Consider the following 17348-nt stretch of genomic DNA (forward strand, 5'->3'; position numbering starts at 1 on the left):
TCAACGAATATTGAATTTAATGTCCAAATCAATGTCCAAAACACTAAATCCTAGATTCTAAAAACATTAATTTTGTTTATAATTCAATAAATTGCAATATAACCCAAATTTCCGTATCCTAATGCAGATCTTTTTTTATTCCAAACATGTGTCAAAAGCAGATGTTCAGCGTGTCTTTCACACAATTGTTTTCATAAGTAAAATTGGTATCTAGTAATGGATGGATTTTGTCTAAAAATATTGATTTTTCCTCTCCTGTCACATTTTATGTATACTGCTCCTGCAAAAAAACAAAAAACTCATTACGGAAGGAATTAATAAAACTTGGTTTATTTGGGACCTCAGAAGTATTTTCAAAAAGCCAAATTTCACAAATGACACATTTTGTTTACTTCAATGGCTGACCAATTTTTGCTGCTGATGGATAGTTATTATTTGGTGGTAAAAACTCACATTTCATATGTTAAGATTGTTCAAGTTCTTACACCTTGGTTGAAACAATACTTCATTTTTTTGTCAACTATACAAATATTAACAAATATAAAAAAGATTTTTTTTCTGAAACAAGACAAGGCTCATTCGTGAAGCCTCACAAAAGAAGCAAATATTTTACTATATACTTCTACTCTAGGTATTGTATGTATATGTCTTACTCAAATCTAGTTGGCAATCACAAAATACACTGCCTAATACAGTTGAAACATTGCAATGATGACAACTGCTTGAGCCAAGAACAATTTAAAAATGTCATCTGAAATGTTCAATATTGGACTCCAGTCTCAATCAAAACAAACTAGGCTGGTTCAATAGATGACAACACATGCTGAAGAAAGACAACAACATACGATCTCCACATGCCTCAAGCGAGTTTCAACAGACACAAGATTGAATCCAAACAAACACAAACAAACAAACAACAAATCACTGTAGCAAGCGTAGCACTTGAACCAGAGATTGTTTTTGGAACTTTGTCGTGCTTGACAAGTGCCCTGCTTCAAATTTCTCACATAAAATGATCAACAGAAAAAAGGCAATAAGGCAAATCTATCCCAAGCAACAAAAACCAAGATTTTCTTTTAAAAACTCACTTTTTGTGACAAAACATATTTTTTTATTGTCGACGTTGTAAAATTTACTCCATCGTGAATTATTTCCCTTGTTTTAGTCTCGATTATTTTGACACGTGTCTTGTTTATGTTTATGGACAGCAATCTGCGCCAAATTATAAATTGGACGGAACTTACTGAAGGTGGTTTTAAACATTTTCTGATTATCGTTTCATAAATTACACTAATTGGAAAATTTTGAATATTTTCGAAATGTTCAAGATAAGTTCAGAACTTTATCTAAATCAAATTTCACTGCAGGTAACCACAAAATAGCTACCCTTAGAGTTGAGCCGACTTAACAGGTTCCCCTTCTTGATTGTCCAGATACTTAACAAAAAGCTATTTACATTTCACTTCTGGTTGAACAAGACTACCTTGCTTTGGAAACGGAAGTAAACAAATATGGCGGACGTGTGAATTGGAGAATCTGTTGAGCTAGCTAAAACGAAAAGACAGCGAAGTAAAACACCAATTTCGGGAACAAAATGTATTACGAGGATTATGATGATTATTTGGACGAAGCTGAATATCATTCGGAAGTTGATGGCGACTCGGATTGTTCCAATGTCACGATGACTTGGAATGGACCTATTGGACCACCAGAATTATATGGAGAACCCATCCGTTCCCTCAGTCGACAAACAGAATCTAATCTTGATCGCTTGCGACCATCTTTAAGCTGCTCCAATCTCCATTCTCGACAAACTGATAATTCTAAAATGGATTCAAGTATGTATCATTTGTTACAATGTAGTAAAGTAATGGGAGGCAATTCAATGGGGTCTAAAGCTCTTTGCAGTTAAAAACAAGGTGATTGTCAAGTATCACATCATGGAGATTGGGAAATAATTGCAACCCCAAAGCCTCAGATTAGATATATCCTTTGGATTTTTAACCCAGTTTCCTCTTTCAGTCAGTAATGCAGGTTGTATCAAGGGGCAGTTCAGTTGGAAATACAAAACAAGTAGGCTCATGCCACTTTCCAGGCAAAATATACATCTACAAATGGTCTTAGTTGCTACCAGCACTGCCGTTTTTGATAAGGTTTCTTCAAATCTTTATTTCAGTGTTTCCTACAAGAACTAGCTCGAGTTTAAAATCTGGTCCAGTCACAATCTCATCAGTATCTTTTGATGGAGATTTCTCAGATATGTCACAGCCTATAGGTGGGTATTCACACTTTCTCTACTTTCATAAAGGTGTCGTGTGCACATTCTTAAAAGGATCATTTACAAAATGACCTTCATTCATTGTGTGACTCATTTTTCCTTTTTGTACATTAAAACATGCGAAAAATAAGGTCATTAAACAGTTGTTCTAAATGTTTGAACTTCAAAAAATAATCGATTTAAAACATGCTATTAAATTTGTCCATGGTAAGGTTTTTAAAATTTTGATATCTGTCCATAGCATAAGATGAGGTTTTTTTTTAATGTGATATTTATGAATTAAACACTTGTTTTAAATGTTTGAACTTACAATACTGTTACTGTACCAGAATGTATATTTCTGTTCTGTTTTGATTGATAATTATTTTATTCTACAGGATTTAATTTTTGTTATTTGTGTTCTACATTAGAAGAACATCAGAGAAACCACATACATGTAAGTAGATACCTTGTTTAAATAACACATCTACTGTAACTTATCGCACATCTTCTTAAATACAATCAGAAGCTGAAATGAAAAGCTAAAAAACTCCTGCTTGCTTCATTCATTCATTCATTCATTCATTCATTCATTCATTCATTCATTCATTCATTCATTCATTCATTCATTCATTCATTCATTTATCTATATCTATGTTCATTCATATTTATTCATTCATTTCTTTTGGAGCAAATGAATTTCTATTCCTATGTGTATTTGTAACCAAAGCCATAAAACTGCTCTGGTTCATTACAGCATTATCCTAAGAAACCAATAAAAGCCAGGAAACCAAGAATTGAATACATAGCACCAAAACCAAGAGTGAAGAAAAAGGAACCAGAACCAGAATCAGCCAATCATGAAGCTTTATACAGAATTGTGGTGTATGTTGGTAACGTGCCTCAAGCAAGCAGTGATGCTAATGTAAGACATTTAAATATTGAATTGAATCTTGGCATAGGTAGCGAAAATACCAAGCCAACAAAGTAGCAGATTGTGTGTGTCATCATCTGTTTGACACCCTTCAAATTTCTTTTTAACTCTTCCACACATGCATACATTGTATCAATATGAAATTGTATGTATGATGGGAAGAGCTTATTAGTAAAATTAGGGGTGTTTTTTTGTTGCTGCCTTGAAAACATCAAAAGCAAAAGAAGTTGCAAGAACTCCATCTTATTTCTTGTTTCCAATGATATTTCAGGTATCAGTAACTATCGTGGGTACAAGAGATATTTTACCTAAAACTAGACTGTGTCGAGGGAAAGCTACCAAGGCAAAATTCTGTTTTGTTAGAGGGGCAGTCGAGAAGTTTTATGTGAAGGGACCAAAACTCGGAAATCTTAGAATTTTAACTATAGAGGTAAATGAAAACAATTTTTTAGATCATGTATGACATGGCTGTAAGTAGTAAGCCACTCAACCTTAACGATATAATAGACTTTCCCACACATGTTCATTTCCAATATTGTTAAATATTGTTAAAATTGTCTAGAAGAGTTAATGTGCTAAATTAGGGGTTTGTTATTGGCAGTCAGTTCATTTTGGCCGTTTCATTGATATTTCAGCACGATGGTTTAGAAAAGCGTCACTCTCTGTATATTGAGAAGATAGAAGTAACAGACATGCAGACAGATTTAACGTGGATGTTTATGTGTAAAAACTGGTTGTCTCTCCATTTCGGGGATTACTGTCTACGACGAGATCTGGAAGCTCAACAAAAAGAAAGGGTATTAAAAGGTAGGATATCCTAAATTTTGCCTTCAATATGTGCAATGTTTTTTCTAAAAACTGTTTTGACTACTTTGATAACCAGCTCTTGATGCCACAATATTCCTGAGTTTGTTAATTTGGCATTTGAACATTATCAGAGGCTTTACACAGCTAATTATTATATTTGGGTTTGTGTCAAATAGACAACTCCACATAGCTTATAATGTTGTTTTGATATTTAAGTTTGGCCTTTTATAGAGAGTTGCATAGTTTTATCATTTCCATTGGTGACATAGGTTTGTCAACTCGGCATCCGTTTCAGATAGTCCACATAGCTCATATAGTTATTTACCACATAAAAGCGCGTGGACTCTCTGAATGGGGTATCTAGTTGACTAGAGTTATTTACTACTTAAACATTTTGAAGCACGTGGACTCTCTGAATGGGATGCCTAGTGGACCTATATAAAAGTATCAACCATGTAGACTCTGTGAAGAGTATTATGTATTAATAAACATTGAATCATTGTGTACAACATTGTATCATCTTAACCTGTTTGTTTTCAGAGTATGAGATAATAGTCTCTACAGGAAACAAACGATTGGGTGGTACAGATGCTAATGTTTATATCACGCTCTACGGAACAGAGAAAAATAGTCACAAAGTTCATCTGAATAGGGGTAAAACTGGGGAACATTTTAATCGAGGACAGTCGGATAGATTCCTGGTGTCTGTAAAAGATTTAGGAGTTATAAAATCAATCAGGTAAGATGCCATATCACAACTTTTTCATCTAGGGAAATCAATGAATCACTGTACCTACCATACGTGACATGACAAGGTTCAACCCATGGAAATCATCAAAAATATATGTATTGATATGAATGGAAAAAACAAGAATGATTTTACCAAATCAACGGAAATTGGTAGACTTGATGTTGTAACAATTCTTTTTAAAGAAAATTATTCTTTTTACTTCCTTGAATAATTCAGTGTGCTTTGTTTGCTATGTTTTAGAGTAGAGCATGATGGTCATGGAATGGCAGATGGTTGGAACCTGGATAAAGTAAGTTGTGTATAGTACATGCAATAACTAGACTGCTGTTGTAAATCTTTAGATTGGTTGAGAAGAGGCTTTCATCTTACCTGTTGATTTGCTGTGGAATACGTTACCTTCATCACTGTCACTTTCAAATGTTTTGTGTTAATGCTGTAGAGATAGAATTTCTGCTTTGTCAAGAAGAAATGAAAAATTTGGACCGTCATAAGTCCACTAGGATGCAGAAAAGTATGTAACTTTATTTCATTGCATTAGTCCAATACAGAACAGTAGGCCTATGTAAAAATTCATTTTCCATTTCATTTCATTTTTCAGATTATTATTAGAAACACAGCTAACCAGAAGGAGATATATTATTTCTTGTATGGAGGTTGGATAGCATCAGATGAGGGTGATGGAAAATTATGGAGGGAAATCAAAGCCAAAAAGAAACTGGACAAGATATTATTAGAAGGTTTGAAGCTTTTTAGTTTTCTACTTTTGGCTGGAATAGTTTGAATAACTAAATGAGTGCTTTATAACAATTTAAATCAAATAAGCTTTAGCATTGCAATTTCAATCTTGAATTTTTTTAATAATGTTTTTGATTTGAAAATTGTTTATCCTTACAAACAGCCCTAAAGCGTAAACTGGAGTTAAAGAGAGGAATGGATACTGCAGGTTTTTAAATATAAAAATTATCTGCCTGCAGTCTTGTCAAGTCTTGTGATGATGTTTTTAGATGCTTGCTGAATTTTTGCTTGTATGATTTTCACAAATATATCTGCATGTGTATCCGTCATATTAAAAAAAAAGTTAAAATAAATTATTTTCCGTAAAAAACTTGCGTAAATGCATGAAAGAATGATATAATTCATTCTACAATATATGTATATATATATATATAATCAAGCCAAGTTATTTCTGGTCTTGTGGATCCAATTCAGAACATGACATGACCTGTCCACTTTGTTCAGGTAGAATGAATAGTAATAGAAACTTTTCAATCTAAGTTAAAATTGTGCTTATATCTTCTTACACTTCCCAAAAGTCAAGTAGATTGCTCATGTCCATGTCTTGAATCATAGGCAGAAGTTCATAAATAACTTTGCTCTTCTATATCAGATAATAATATATTTATTATTTTTTATTTTCACTATAATTCTAGAAGGTAGTTACTAAATGTTTTAATTGTTGTTTTTAGTTTAGATTCTTTTTTATTTGGCTATTGGTGTAAAACTTCATTTTATTTGGCTTGCTATGACATCTTGTTGTTTGGGAAATTTTTTTTATCTGAGCTATTTTTTGCCATTTACCAGAAACTTCAAAATTCTATTTGTTTCCTTCCATGACTGTTTATGAAATTAAAGTGACCGAGTCATGCTGAAGGTACAAACCGCCCTGGAAGTGACGATAGTCTAGTCAGTGCATTTTTGTTGAATCCTAGACTGGGTGTCAATTTTTGAAGTCCTGTGCTCTATCACCTGCTAAAGAATAGATTATTTACAGTATACCTTTAGTTACAAATGAATAGTGTGCCCAAACAACAAGATGAAGTAGGCTTGTAAAGAGGTTTTCTAAATTTTTTATGTGTATCAGGACACTGACAGCATCAATTTGCATCATTCCAATTTTAAATCAGACATCTGTGGTTCTTGCAATTCCATGAAAATTAAGTGTTTGATGTGGCACAAATTGCAAAGTGCTTTATGTGATGAAGCATTGTTTGCAATTAGAGACATCATCAAACATTTGGTTTTAGTAGAATTGCAGAAACCACTGAAAAAACACATAAATTTTTTAGAAAACAATTCCTTCAACTTTAGTTGTTTGGCTATTCGGGTATATTTGCATGTAGAATTTGGTACTTTTATTTATTGTATTTTTTGATTTTGTGTATATTCATGAAAATCTCACAAAATTTCACCATTTTGCTTCAACATTTTTATTGGAGCTAAAAGAGTCTTACCCCTGCTTTTCAAAATTTTGTCTTTATTGAGCACTTAACACCAGAGCAAATAGTACTGCGTAAATCAGATTGTATTATTTGATGTTGGGCTTGTAGATTCTATCATGCACAATATTTTGACTATGTAAAAAGTAATGTTTATTAAATTACATAATAGAAAATTCACAGTTCATGTACATTTCTATAATATAGTCAACCTAGAATTTTATTTGTACTAAAACTTCAACAAACAAACATTTTTTGCTAATCTATTAACATATTCAAAATAAATCCTTACTTATTCATAAAGTTTCTGCTATATTATATGAATACAGATTAAGATATTTTGTTCCCTGTATTATCTCTTGTTTAGTTCACTAATGTGGTTTAGCTGGATATAGACCTAGATTTAGTGAAATAAACCATAGAAGATATAAGAAACTAAATATCTAGAGCTTTATTTTGATCAAAGGGAAATATTTGATGCATTTAACGATATTTTGAATTTTGTTAGGGAGAAACACAAAATATAAAGTAACAGTACAGACAGGAGATCGTCAGTTTGCAGGAACAGACGCCAATGTCTATATCCAGTTTGTAGGACCTAAGGGTAGCACCAAAAAGTTGAAGCTCGATGATGCCCGGAACAATTTTGAAAGAGGGGTTAAGGAAGAGTTTGAGGTCAGTGAAAAAACTTTTCAGCAGGGTGTTGGTCTATAATGGGTTATAGGAAGCCCATTGGCTCATCAAATGTGATGCTGGCTTACTGGACCTACAAGAGGTTCCTGGCTCTCTTCTGGAAATACATCAGCATAATTTTTCAATCTGTTTTTCAATCTGATATGCAACTCAGAGGGGATGACATTGAAAAAACTTCTAGTCATTTGGACGGGACAATTATTTGAGCCTTTAAGTTTTACAGACAGAGCACATAGGATCATGTTTTAATCTGTTTAACATAGATATTCTGTTTCCTAGGTAACTGGTATTGATGTGGGAGAACTGGATCATATTATAATTGGTCATGATAACTCGGGGCCAGGGGCTGGCTGGTTTTTAGATTTCGTAAGTATTCAATGTTCCAATTTGTGCTGACTCATGACGGGAAAAACTTATTGTAGTCCAAAATACTGTTATAATGGTTGGAGAATGGATATCTTCACCTGTCCCTCTTCATCTGTTCCTCTTCCTCTTCATCTGTCTTCGTTTGTTCCTCTTCATCTGTTACTCTCTATCTGTTCCTTTTCATCTGTTACTCTCCATCTTTACTCTTCATATTATGTTCTTCATCTATTCCTCGCCATCTGTTCTCTTCATCTGTTTTTCATCTGTTCCTCATCATCTGCTCCTCTTAATCTGTTCATCATCTGTCCTCCTCTTCATCTGTTCTTCATCAGTTCCTCTTCATCTGTTCTTCTTCATCTGAGAATAGAAGGTCTGAAGAGTCACACAGGCCACGACCTCAGAAACTTGGTAGTTGTCTACATGAACTTATATATTAATATAATTAATCAATATATTATCAATATTTTAGATTGTTGGGTTCCAAGTTTTAAATCTAACTAGAGATGTTATTTTTGTTGTGATACCAACTGTCACTTCTTTATTATTCCTAATATCTTGATTTAATTTGTATACTCAAGGTTGAAGTAGAAAAATATTTTTCCAAGTCGGAAATACGAGAACGATTAGCAAAGTTACGCAATTTACATAACAACAAAGAAACAGAGGATAAGGACGAGGCTAGTAAATATATTGCAATGGGGCGACGGCGAAGTTCGTTCAGTCGCCAGAAAGCTATCAACCAATCAGACGACGACACAGAAGAACGTCCAATCAACAAGCGTTTAGAAAGACGGAGAAGTAAAGCTGAGTTCCAGGAAGTCTTTGACGAGGATGGAACCATCATCAGGATTCCGTATTATCAGAAATATTGGTTTAAATGTGAGCGCTGGCTGGCGGCAAACGAAGATGATGGACTATTTCAACGAGAACTCAAACCTCATGATAAAAAAATATATTTTAAGGAAAAAAATTAATACTAGTACTAACTTAAAAAAAAACTTTGAATTCAAGTGCCAGTAAAGAAAAAATGTGTTAGTAGGTTGTATTTATCAGTCATGTCTGACTAGTATTAAAATATTAAATGACTATTTCAATCAAATAAAACCAATCCAAATTCTTTTTTTTTTTTTTGCTCAAAACTTCCTTAACCTTTATATGTGTTTTTGATGAAACCTTATTTTTATTTTTGAAGCGTTGTAGTTAATTTCTATCATGTGTACCTGTAAAAGACGATGTTAGTCAATGTTCATTAGCCACTTTAGGAACTGAAACCCCATTTCATTTGGTTTTTTTTAAAACTGATGGAACTTCAGTTTTGTAGAGAACGAATCATAGTGATCCATATCAGCTGGAAGAAAAGATATTTTAACGATAATATCATTGAACAGATTTTTATTATATATAGCATATTTGAATTTTTGAATTTTATATTAATAATCAGAAATATTGTGATATTTTACAGATTTTGAAACTGTTTTTTTCTTATTTATTTATTTATAATGAACCATGTTGTTATTTGTTAAGATTAAAATAGATTTTATGTATATTGGAAAATTACCTCCCTTGACCTCAAGGACCCGAGCTCCCCGGTATAGTGTCGGGTTCTCATTCCAAAGTTGACAACCAGCGTAAATATAAATACTAAGGCTGTAGGCTATCAAGTCACTCCCTCTGTGACGCATGCCCCCCTTTCTTCACAACGCCACTGTTACTGATATAAAGACAAAATGCATACATTTGGTTTGTAGGCGATACATATACTGTCGGCTGTAGGCTATGAAACATTGACCCCAAAACAGCCCTCCTCAAAATTGAATTTTCGCGGTACAAAATGTAGGTCTAACGTTATAACCAGAAGTAGTCAACCAGTATTGCATACTAGTAATTTCAAAAATTACTGCTCAGGAAGGGAAATTCCATTCTATTGCAAATTATTGTTAAAAGCATGGACCAAGGTCACAAGAAGAGAACATAATCAATCTTAGTCTCAAATATGAGAGGAATCACAAAAACCAATTAGCGACCTTCACCAAAACAAAAGTATAACAAAACGAAGGCCTATCATATTACTTTGGTGGAGTAAATTAATTAAATACTGCATTCTATAGTATACAGAAATATTAGCTAGGCTATTCATTACCAATATCCAATAACACATGGTCTAATCGATACCTATTGATTTCTCATTAATACTATTCAATTTGTCAATCAGTATTTCAATAAGGCACATGTCTTACTGGCTTGCAGCCAGACTGTCAAAGGTATATAATCGTCTAAAGATTTTCTTTACCGACTATATGTATCACTTTCGGAATGAAGATTTGACGCCCGGTACGTTTACAATTAGCTAAAGTATGATTTTCATTCTAATGAGTGACTTCTAGAGATATATAGTCGTATAAACATTAGCTTTATCGGTGAATAAAACCTTTGCATGTATCAGTTTTCGAAATAAAAATCTGATGCCTAAAACGTCTGCAATGAAAGTAGGATTTTTATTTTGAAACGCTCTAGTCGCTTGACTATTCAAACATTGCTTTTTAGTGTGCCTTACACCTTAGGCTTATATAGTTCACAGAAGGTCTATAATATGACACATTTCTTGTTGGCCTAAATGTAATTCGTTTAAACTTTACGATACAAGGGCGACTGTTTTCCTTTAAGAATATAATATATTGATCTATATCACAGGGTTAAAAGAAGGTAGGCCTTCGTATATACTCATTATATTGTTTACTTAGATCTGTAGACTGGAAGAGATAAAATAATTTCTATTAATAATACATATATTATTATATGCATGCCTATCTTTCGGTGATTTAAATCACGTGAGCTTTTAAAATCAAACTTATGATAGACAGTTCAGAAATGACTTAAAATTTAAATGGAATTATGTATTATGAGCCTTTTTGTGTGCTACCATTGAATCGAAATAATTGGAGCTTTTACATTGTGTTACATAATTTGTGCACTGAGGACACATTTATGGCCTTTGTGTGCCGTTTATATTATTATCATTGCTTATACTGAAAGGATAGGAATGAATTGGGATAGGCATTCAAGTCTGATGATGGATACTAGGAAATGTGGAAATTTCGAATAATTAGAATCAAAAGTAAGTTGGACAATTCCTTGTTATAAGAAAAAACATATCCTTTAAGCGCGAAGTAGATAAGGTATAGCTTATCTCGTACAGTCAAATTACTTGACTTACTCAACTTGAAAATGCATCTGATCACATTCATAAAAACTATTTTGCCAATCACCATCTTCAACCGTGAAAACATTTATTGTGCTCTGCAAGTTCCACCTCGTAACCGCCGAGATTAGGAACTTCGAGAGCAGAACTTTTAATGTGAATAGTTTGGCATGAAAGGATGGGAGCTACCCTGAAGAAAGAATATTTACAGTTCGAACTGTAAACACGGCTGTTAATATCTGTAAACCTACCATACATCATGAATGTGGTAAATCCATTAGTCTAGCCTACTTCGGTATTTTTGTTTTTTTCCCCTCTCTAAGTAATTTCACAGTAATTTCTGCTATAAGTTTTTTGTGTCTTATTCAGTAATTAAGTAGCAATACAGATAGGAACCTTTTTCAACAGAAACAAATAGGTAAGCTACGTTTTGAAGTTGTTTTTACTTTGATGGGGAGCACTCGATGCCCCTCTATTATTGGGTTTGTCAGCTCGTCTTAAAGAATGTCAATTTACAGGGGACCTTTTTTTAATTTTTTTTAAGTGTTGTTTACATGTAGTCTGATGATTTTTTCATGCTGACCACTGGGACACTGATATTCCACTAGACATGATTTTCCACCAATATATTAGAAATGAAATGAGCTTTTGTGCATCTGATTGGGAAAGTTTGCCAGAACATCGGTCGAGGGATCATTAACGTGCTCAGCCTGTGACACACAATTACTCGGTTTATTGTCTCATCCAAACATTTAAAAAGAAAAAGAGAAAATATTTTGGGTCATGCCCTGCTTGGATGATATGTCTGCGTGATCAGAGTGGGACCTAAAAATTACATAAAAATAAATAACGACTTATCTAACCAAAACATTTTATAAAATCAAACAGATAACACCCGAGGATTATCGCCTGTCCATGGTGATGTAGATATGCCGGAGGGGTGGGGCAAAAGGTCATATTATGGATTGAAATGATATGTCAAGGTAAAAACAAAATCAACATAGATAAATCTTTCCTACAGCGTATTTAGGGAGAGGGTCACTGGGCCATGCCCCCCCCCCCCCACCACCCCCTCGGGCATAGGTCTATGATAGGTCTTTTGAAATAAAAAAAATTGTGACTGGGTATACTTTTAAAGACCTGAATGAATAGTAAGATTTCTCTTTAAATCTCCCAACTATTGAAATATTGAATTAGCCGAGGTGTAAAGGTGTAACCCGTAGAGCTGTTTATATTCTCATTAGTACGGTAGTTTGTTTGTAGGGTGAAAACAGTAATAATAGGGGCCATAACAAAACCCTGAATAATACTTGCTATTCCTTTATTGACTGTAGAATAACTAGGGTCAGATATATACAAACATGACAATAACTATAGACAATAGGTACAGATATATTATAATCACAGAGGTCGACATATATTAAACTCTGGTTTATAAGAGGGGGTTGGTTTATGCGTGCTGAATGGGCGTTTAAACATTGTTAAGAATGGGGATGGAGTTTCGCATTTTTCACCAGTATGAAGAACTAATGACCATGCTTACTCTTTGGAAACACCTGATGGTACCTTGGAGAAGATTTTGATTAACAGAATTGTCTTGCTTGTATGGAATATTATTGATATGTATCGGGCTGTGATATTATGTATCTTAGTAAGAAATTATGCTGTTGTCGGTAATATCTGCGATAAAATGAGTGTATAGATTGTTTGAAATTTGATAAAAAAAAAAAAAAAGAATCGAAGGAAGTGATGACAATATCCAGGTCGTTTTATCACGAATTTTAGAAAGTTATTTTAGAATTATTAGTAGCCAATATCCCTTTATATATTAGAAATTCTGCAGTAAACCGAACGTACAGTTCGTCTTCAATTTAAAACGATGGTTTTAAAAATATCAAAGCGAATTATGACGACCATATTCTTTAAGCTATGATAATATTGAACTATCTGTAGGTTATATTATATATTGAAGTAACTTCTGATTGGTATTAAGAGGGGTCGGGGTAGTTTTTGACCCCCGTTAATTTAATCTTTTGTTGACTATTGTTTATCTCGATATACTCATATATCATACATTACGGTTAGGATGCAGTGCCCTTCTGCTCTCCACAGTTTACTACAATAGCCTAATGTAAAATGGTAGAATCTACATAATAGACTAAAAAAAGGAGTTTAAGTTCCACCTGAACGTTATGGTGAAACAATTTTTAAATCTGGCTGGTTTTTTTAAAAAGTTTTAAGCAAAACAATATCTATTGTCATTTATATAAAAATCAAAATTCACTTCACATTATTTTTAATATTTAGTGGCCATTAAGTGACAGGGTCTAGGACTAATTCCCGTTTTCGTGAAAGTGGCACACAAGTCAATCCCGTTTAGTGTGTTCGCTTTCTTTACCCTAAAGTCTCCAGTTTCAAAAGTGTAATTTCATCCCCTGATCAAATTCATTATTAATGTGGATATACAGCTGTGTTATCTATATTTAATCCTTAGAAAAGGATGTAGGGCATATCTGGCAAACCAGTCCTATAAGTATTGTGTAGTGTAAACGAAACGAATAGATCATATTTTATATATCTTAACTTAATAGCTTTTATATTGACTCGCCTTGTAATACATTGAATATTCTATAACTACAAAGGTAGGGTTTTTTTATATATCTTCTTAAATTTTGATTTATCCCTGGATTTTACGGATTTTTTCTTCGAGATTTTGAATGGACTTTATATGTAAGAATTTACTACAGTAGTTTCCAACACAGGTAATTACATTGTTAAAATGTTTGATTTATTCAAAGGTGATTTTTTAAGAATTTTTGAGATTTTCTTTACTTTGTTTGAAGTACAAGTATATACGGTAGACCGGGTGGGATTTGAGTGTTTTATTTTTTATCAATTTGAGAGTAGACTGTAGATATATAGGAATCACTAACAGGCCTTTATTCCGTTCAATATTAAAGATATCAGTGCCGGTTTAGATCTAAGTCTATGTGAAAATTTGTAAATCTTGATTTTGTCTCGGACAATTCAGTTGATACATCGATCAGTGAATAAAGGTTTCAAATTGGCAGCATGTTATAATTGTCCGAAATAATTGCTGGTAATATCTGGAAAGCAAAACCAGTAACATTGTAAACGAAACATATGATATAGTTCCCACGCTCCAGTATTTATATATATCAGATATTGACCATAGATCGATAATAAAACCAATCAGTTCTGTTAGTACCAGTTCCGTGCATTATAGAACACTATAATCACTACTCATTACATATAGGCATAATCACTTATTATTTTGAATCATAGTGATGTCTGTAGTAAATCATTAATTCAGAAATAAACTCGTTTAAATCCTGTTAAAACTAGGGTTTTATTCTAATCAGAGAGGATTGAAATTTAAAGTGATGTTTGTTGTAAGTCATTTACTCGAAATACTCGTTTAAAACCTTGCCATTTTTTTATTTTAATCGTCGCTGAGCTGTTATTAGAGACTGCATGTACAGATCAAATTAATGTTTTAGTTATCATTGTGGACGGAGTCATGGGAATGTAACTCATTTGGATCTGACGTTATAACATTAAGCACTCTATTCGATTCAGCTACAGTCTCACTCCAAAATATAAATGGCTTAAAATCAAATGTTTATTTATCATTTCAGTATATCACGGTTGAAAATGTTATCAGCTTGATTAAAAAATGGAAGTGAAGTTGATAATTTTTATGAAGATTCCAGAACCAATGAAGTCACTTTATTAAGTGCACGTATACCGAGAAATGCATACAAACTGAAAATTCGTTAGTTATTACCTGCTAGTACTAATTCGAAAAGTTTTAATTATGGTGCTGTTAAGTTATATTGACATGATGTAAGACGTGTGTCGGATATATAATCCTCATTAGGAGAACTGTCTTGAAAATGGGGTAAATTCTGTAGATGTGCTCTAAAGATCTATGAACAAGTTAACCTAAGCGAAACTTGGATATACTTCGACGTGCACAGTTAAGGGCGTGTGCCAATTAGTCAAAAAATATAGCCTATGATAAAAAATAATGACCCCAATTTCTGTTTCTTGAATTTGACTCAATATTTTAGGAGTTGGTAGAAAATGTTTATACTGCACTGTAACTTTTGATATGGGAATCAGCTCTATTTGAGTATTATACAGTGATATGTGCTAAGGTTTTGTGTCCAATTCTGTGAATTAGTGCTTCCAAGACAACAATGGCCAACGGAACAGAGCCAATTATTTTAATATCCGATTCCACACAGACATTAAACGTCATCACTAGTCTGCTGGTAGTTCTCGGATTAATCGGAAACTTGATTTCATTGGTGCTTAAAATGTGTCTGCAATTCGTGATTCCCCCGACTTGGAAAGTCGCCATTTTTCTTGGAGACGTGTCAAATGTGTTTCTCGGAATCGGGTTGTCGTTCTTTCTGTCTCACGCTAGCAACCAGTCGCTAGGGATCTGTAACGCAGCAGGATTCTTCATACTGTTCTCCATCTTGGATTGCCTCACTTCCGGTTTACTTTCAGTCGTCATTTTAATGTATATTCAAAATCCTGTGAAAATTTCCAATTTTTCAAACTACTCCAAGAGTCTGCTGTTTATTTTGATTTTACCGCCAAAAGTATTAGCAATCGGAATTTCGTTCCTGCCTTTTATTCCAGTGGATTATTTCGACATTGAATCCGACTACCCTGTGAGTTGCTTCCCTTTGAGAGAATCTGGCGCCAAAAGTGCGGAATATGGCGCCGTGATATTTGTGTTACTATGGAGTATTTTGTTAGCAACAGTGATCATGTGTGTTATGTGCGCTTTCAAATTATGGCGGAGTAGTTTAAGCAGAATTCATGCGTCATCGCCGGATCTGTGGCAGACGCAACTTCTAGGCCAAGGGAAAACGTTCCAGAAGTTTCTTCTCATGGAGCAGACAATTTGGGTGATTACGTTGTTTCTGCTGACGTTGATTCTCTACACAAACTCCACAAAGTTGCTCGTTCCTCAGTGGATTGTGTACGTAGCGTTAGGAGTCGTCACGACCCTGCATTCCATTTTCAGCCATCTTGAAACGGGTCTCTGGAGCACTCTCTGCTGCTCCACCAACAGAAAGAACAAGGAACCTTATCAGAGGTTGAAGAAGCTAGAACTGATCAAAATAGAGGTAAGGAAGACAAGAAGAACTATTTACTATGACAACAAGTTAGGTTCACAGAGATCCTGTCTTCCAGCTGGCCAAACCTTTTGACATCTCTCCTGCATTATGCGTAGGATTACCTATTTACAGCTGGATAGACCACCAGGTTGGGTACCGGGGGACTAGGATAATCAGGAAGGATGAATTATTCCAAGGTCAACAGTAGTTGAGGATTGATAAATTAAAATCTGAAAATTGTTTGATCTTTCAGGCTACCAGTAAATTAAGAATGAAAGCATCTTGGTCTCTCCATAAAGGAGTGAATAAAACAGGGATGCTGAAAGTTTACGGGGTGAACCACGTCCAGTACTGGTCCCAGGAGATAGTCATTCTGGGAATGTTGAGGAAATGCCATCATCCGAGCATTCTACAGTGTTTGTGGACCAGTACATCGAACCCGTTCTTTGAAACCATGACCTTGATCAGTGGGCAGATCATCACCAGCGACTCTAGGTAGAAAGTTAAAAATTCAAAACATGTCACAAAAAATTCTACGATCTTTTAGTGAATTCATCCTTGATTTTATATTGATTCTTTCTGATCTATTAACAAGCTCAAAAAGTATAGCCAAACTATGGAGCAACCAGTTGTCCAGACAGAAAATAAGTCTACAATATTCTGGTTATTAATTTAAATTACAGATTTCAGTATTTCTTAAAATTTTGATTATATCTTAGTTAGAGTCTTGTGTCCCAGAACGACTTTGATAATTTCAGTTGGGTCTTTTTGTCTGTTGCGTCAGAGACTGTTCATTACTCCATGCGCTCTATCTGCAGATGGTGCACAGAAATTCCATCAGAACCCTCTAATTGTGGCCAAAAAGAACACAGACAAGCATCATTGTGCCCAGTGCAATCTACTACACAACTGAACGTGGTGATACTACGACAAATTCATGTGGCCATTTATTTTTGTCATTTATTT

General features: G+C 34.0%; 1 protein-coding gene across 1 annotated transcript; it reads left to right on the forward strand.

Moving 5' to 3' along the window:
- Positions 1-1594: 1594 nt before the first annotated feature.
- Positions 1595-8998, forward strand: LOTGIDRAFT_166832 (hypothetical protein; the record flags this gene model as incomplete). Its single annotated transcript, XM_009064274.1, has 12 exons — positions 1595-1838; positions 2177-2275; positions 2656-2714; positions 3015-3182; positions 3463-3621; positions 3827-3998; positions 4539-4737; positions 4990-5038; positions 5348-5486; positions 7474-7640; positions 7938-8024; positions 8603-8998. The coding sequence occupies 12 exons, from the start codon at positions 1595-1597 to the stop codon at positions 8996-8998; spliced, it is 1938 nt and encodes a 645-aa protein (XP_009062522.1).
- Between the last annotated feature and the right edge of the window lie 8350 nt (positions 8999-17348).

The sequence above is a fragment of the Lottia gigantea genome (genome assembly GCF_000327385.1).
Source record: "Lottia gigantea unplaced genomic scaffold LOTGIsca_61, whole genome shotgun sequence".
NCBI lineage: Eukaryota > Metazoa > Mollusca > Gastropoda > Lottiidae > Lottia > Lottia gigantea.